Source organism: Trachymyrmex cornetzi, unplaced genomic scaffold (assembly GCF_001594075.2).
Source record: "Trachymyrmex cornetzi isolate Tcor2-1 unplaced genomic scaffold, Tcor1.1 scaffold1075, whole genome shotgun sequence".
Taxonomy (NCBI): Eukaryota; Metazoa; Arthropoda; class Insecta; order Hymenoptera; family Formicidae; genus Trachymyrmex; species Trachymyrmex cornetzi.
The window spans coordinates 7,870-13,429 of NW_017295626.1; the positions used below are offsets into that span (position 1 = coordinate 7,870).

Genomic DNA, 5,560 nt, shown 5'->3' on the forward strand with positions numbered 1-5,560 from the left:
AGCGGCAGATAGTCGGAACGTCGAGAGGAGCAACGATTCCATTCTCTCGAGGATCTTGTCTTGGTACTTCGGGCTTCTGTTGAGTCTATTTCGAAGTATCTTCAATGTCATTGGCTATGCGATCTGGGCTCCTGCTCTCTGGGCATCTGCTTGGATCTGCCTGTTCTGGGTGATTCTGCAACTGCCACTGATTGCTTTCAAATGGTTCATCACGGTCCTGCACACCCCGGCGTATGAGAGATCACGTAACAAGCGGTGCGTACTGATCAGCGGCGGTAGCACAGTGCAGGCGGTGCATCTTGCACGTAACTTCTATAAGGCGGGCGCCCGGGTGGTAGTGTGTGATCTCGAGGGCCTGTTTGGTCTAGCCAGATTTTCCATCGCCTGCTCCAAGTACTACACGATACCGCGGCCTGGGCCCAGGAACGTTGTCGAGTATATAAAGGCGTTACGGGATATCGTCCAGTGCGAACGAGTGGCCTACTACATACCGGTGAGTGCCACCAGCACCGCGTACTATGATGCCTTGGCGAAACCGCATCTGGAGATCATGGGCTGCGAGTGTTTCGTGCCCGATGCCAGCGAGGTGACCGCGCTGGACGACCCGTTGGAGCTACTTCGACGCTGTCGCATGCTCGGTCTTACGATCCCACAGCACTTTCTGTTGCGATCAATGCAGGATCTGTCCGCGCTCTATGAACGAAACATGTTCCGCAACGGCAGGAAAGATCTTGCTACCATCCACCTTCAGAGAGTTCCGAAATCAACACGAGATCAGCGAGAGGCGACCGTGGGTGGTAATCCGCGACCCCGGTGGAGATCACTTCATCACTTGCACCACGCTGAAAGAGTCACGGATAGTGACGAACGTGACCTGCCGAGTGGATGAAGATCGGGGCCTTATACCAGAGGAACGTTCCGAGATTATAAGGTGGCTTGAACAGTTTTTCACTCGTTCCTTCGGTGGCAGGATCAACGGCCACATGAGCTTCCGATTGGCAGTGGCTGAGGAGACGGGTGAGCTGGTGTCCATCGGCTGTCGGGTAGGCGTGAGCCTGCCCTACATCTGTCACACAGGGATACATCCGCGTCTGGTGTGGAAACCCTGCCGACACTTCTCAAGGCAGAATTCAACGTTGGTAGGTACGTCGAGCCAACAGCTGCTGTCCGATACCGTGGTGAGTGCCCTCAAACAATCAACCAGCGAGACCGTGCCCCATCTTCTGGGCACAGTGCTGGACAAGAGGGAATCCCTTTTCGTGTATTGGGATCCATTACCCTACTGTGCCTACTATCACCTCCAATTGCCGTTCAGGCGCGTCGCAGAGGTAATCAGGACGCAGCATAACCCACCCCTGGCGGTAGTGCAATAGGATTCATCCTTAAAGCGGAAGTTTTTCTTGTATCTGTACTGAGATCTCTTCTGTTTCGCCTATTATCCTATGCAGCTACCCTTCAAACATCGCGAGGATCGTGAAGAACTCACAATTGATCCTTAACTCGTGATGCAAGAGTTGAAGTGTATCTGAATCTCAACGTTGATCGCGTCTCCGAAAAGAAACGAATGTGCCAAAGAGGAGATCCGCAGACGAATCCCGAAGATCGTACTTATTTCTTTTTCGTGAGTAATTGTGTAGAGTGTGATATTATTTATTGGAAAACAGTGTATCTATTTCACACGCGACTGATCGGCGTGTCTCACTGTCAAGTCTCATCATCGACAATAAGCTACGTATTCTTTTGTTACATTACCTTGCGTCGCGTTGTAACATATCAATGAATATGAGACTAACAGCTATGATTCCACGCATAGAATGTGAAAGAGAGAGTGTATATGTATGCGTGTATATAATTTCATTTCATTTACTTATTAATTAACGATTGTAACGTATTATTATGTAGCAGTACTATTTTGCTGAAGAGAAGAGGAAAAAGACACGGTATAGTTGTGTGTTAATTCGAAAATTAGAAAATAAGGACTTGTCCACGCAAACACGAGTCATCATGACATCAAAATGGCTCCAATTACTAAGAGTTACTTTTCAATCAGTAACGATTAATTTTAACGTCATTTTGACATTATCGTGACTTGTTGTTCTGCTTGGATGGCAAAAGCGCGTTTTCCCTGACTCGTGTCTAAGAGGCAGTGAATGGAGGACCGTACCGTTTGTGAGACTATCGCACTACCAGCAATCGCCGGTTTGTTCACGGATTTTAACGAAAGTGAGCGAGTTAAAAATAGGTGCAAAGGTCAAGTTCGGCTTGTAATCGGGGCTTAAAAAAGAAAAATGCGAAAAAAAAGAAATACAGCGGTGCGTTGCCACTCGAGCTTCTACCATTTGCTCTCGATTGGAGGAACGTATGGGAGAGAAGCGCGATCGGAGATCACTGATGAAAAAACACATGCTCTCGGCAAGTTGCACGCTATCAGTACTGATTGTACTAAAGACTTGCGTTGCGCGTGATTAATATGTTCCTATCTTTCCCTGCAGACTGGCATAGCGACGATTCCTACAATAACGAGAAAAGGAGGAAAAGGAAGTCGATTCCATGAGAAGCCGGTTAAATCTAATCTTACCTTCTTTGGTATATTTTACCGTAATCGCGATCGCCAGAGAGGCTTCTCTTTGATTCAATTTGCTCGAATCGTTGCTAATCGTTTGCCTTAGACGCTAGGAGGTCATTGCGAGATTTCATATTAAAAAAAAAATGACGGCTTATCATCCATGCAATGTGTGAACTAGCGATATATTCTAGAGAGAAGATTAATCTTCGATTTTCCATCATTATTAAGATCGATCACAAATTGTTCACGAATATGTAATAGCGAAAGATGTTTGTACAATCGCTGATAGGATTATTTACAAACTACCGTATACTCAGATCAATAGGCACCGGCGATATCATTACCTTTGCTTGCCGAGTAAGAGCGTACTCGCTTACAAATATACGATTGCTTGGTACATGTTTTGTAAATACCAGCGCGTAATTGATGGAAGTGACTTAACCCTTCTGATATCATTTCTCTCTTTTATATGGAAAAAACACGAGGTATTTATATTGATAAGTTTATAAAGTGTTTCGATTTTTTTATATTATGTTAAATCAGATTTAATGATTCTCACAGCTAAGACGTATCTCAGTGCTTTACAATAAAACGAACGATTATTTATTATTTTCTTTAATCTCGATGAAACTTTTCGAACTTGTTCCTTGGGATCAAGCACGTCGAAATAGATTAATCGGAAAGATTGACGAACAATATAGGTTTGTCTGAATCGTTTATCTATTTTATCTATTTAATCTATTTTATCGCGTAATTTTCGAATTATTTCGAAAATTTAGCTTCGAATTCTACGAAAAACTTCAAGATACAATCTATAAGGATGCACGGCAGTGTCGCTGCGCGTAGCTTAGCGCCGAGACACTACCAGTGTCTCCAAATTATTTCTGATGATAATATAATCCATATTGTCAATCTTTCGTTAATAAATATTTAAAAAAAACATTAAATTACATGTAATATATATTTTTGTTATTCCTCAATAAGCTAAAGCATTCATGCAGTTGATTATATATATGTGTGTGTGTGTTTTAATATATTTAAATATTATTAATATTATAATATATTTCCATACGATCTATTGCATTCGTATTGCAATAAACTCCACAAACACACATATATCTCTTATCCTCATTTGTCTATTAAAATTATATTAATCAACGAAAATCAATTGAAATTGATATAAAAAAGACTGAACTATACAGGATCAAAATTAAAAATTTATGTAAGCAACCTCCATTATTTTTTTGTCATATATTTTCAAACCATAAGATTTACTTGCACTGATAAATACTTCATACTAAAACTTGCAAAATATTGCAATATAGTATGGAGTATTTTTTAACAAAAAAGTGATTTTTTAATAATCCTTTTGTCAAGTTTTCCGATATACTATTATAACGAAGGAGTAATGACCAGTGTATGTCACCGTGATCATATCGTCGATCAGATCGATCGTTCGCTGAAATCGTTGTTTGTTCGTATTAACGAGTGCGACATAATGCATCTTGCACACGAGAGTGTTTCACCAACGTGTTGTTGGTTGACTGATGGAACTTATAATCTCTTCACGACGCGATTGTATGCGTGAAACAGTAAATAATGCCTCGCGCTGTACATGAAATGACCCGGGGGCAACACTGGTTGACGGACTTTGACAGCTCGGGGTCGCCGGTTCGTAGAGAGAGAGAGAGAGAGAGAGAGAGAGAGAATAGAGAAGTCGGTTCGCCGGTATTATTTATCTTTCTTCTCCTTTTTCACCTCTCCTTCCCTTCCTTCTTTGAAACTTCACTCAACCGCTTCTTTCTGCAAATAGACAAATATTCGAGTCAACGTCATCGAGCAAACTCAACTTTGCTATCAAATTAACCTTTAGTCGCCTTTGGTTCGACTAATATATATAATTGATCGCGTGGGATTACGACCATGTTACATTGTTTATTTAAGTTTATTATATACGTCAGTTTTTGCTATACAGATTGGAAATTAATCTTATCTGGCTAAAAAATACACTACTCAACAAAATCTAGGGAACACTTTCAAACACGCTAAAAATTGAGCAATATTCAGAACACCATAATTCAATGAAAAATCATCGCAGACAAAAAATTAAAAAAGGATTTTAAAGGTTGAAATCTCTACTTTCGAAATCTATAATTGAAATTTCAATATGACTGATACTTTACGGAGTTATACGGACACAAATGGATATCCGTCAAATCTAAAAATTTTTTACAAACTTTACAAAGGTCTATGGCGTGAAGTAAAATTTACACGAAAATGCGGTTTACAGCAGTCGAAAGAGTGAATCTTTACCTTTAATTTGTTTTTTTATTAAACATTGTACGATTTTTTTTCACCGAATTATTGAACGATGAAGCAAAAGTGATCACTTCTACTTTAACGTTCAATAACTCGGTGGAAAAAAATCGTACATCAATAAAAAAGAAAATTGAAGGTAAAGATTCATTCTTTCGACTGCTGCAAACCGCATTTTCGTGTAATTTTTACTTCACGCCATAGACCTTTGTAAAGTTTGTAAAAAATTTTTAGATTTGACGGATATCCATTTGTGTCCGTATAACTCCGTAAAGTATCAGTCATATTAAAATTTCAATTATAGATTTCGAAAGTAGAGATTTCAACCTTTAAAATCCTTTTTTAATTTTTTGTCTGCGATGATTTTTCATTGAATTATGGTGTTCTGAATATTGCTCAATTTTTAGCGTGTTTGAAAGTGTTCCCTAGATTTTGTTGAGTAGTGTAATTCAATAATTTTGAAAATGTGTTCACAAATTAGCAGAAAAATTTGAACTGATCAAATATATTAATAAAAAAGCATCAATATTTTTCGCACTTCTACATTCAACACGTCACATAAGCCAATATGTTCGGAATAATATCTAATCTCAAGAATCTAATTCTAAAATCTAATATTAAAATGGACTGATAAAAGTGATCTCTCTCTCTCTCTCTCTCTCTCTCTCTCTCTCTCTC

At 39.6% G+C, this 5,560-nt stretch overlaps 1 protein-coding gene across 1 annotated transcript; it reads left to right on the forward strand.

Annotated features, from left to right (window-relative positions):
• Window positions 1-2: 2 nt before the first annotated feature.
• On the forward strand, window positions 3-2,104 carry LOC108760261 (uncharacterized; the record flags this gene model as incomplete). Its single annotated transcript, XM_018506086.1, is given in 2 exon segments — window positions 3-723; window positions 725-2,104. Coding segments are annotated over 2 exon segments (1,370 nt in total), but the record flags the coding sequence as incomplete, so codon positions are not given.
• Between the last annotated feature and the right edge of the window lie 3,456 nt (window positions 2,105-5,560).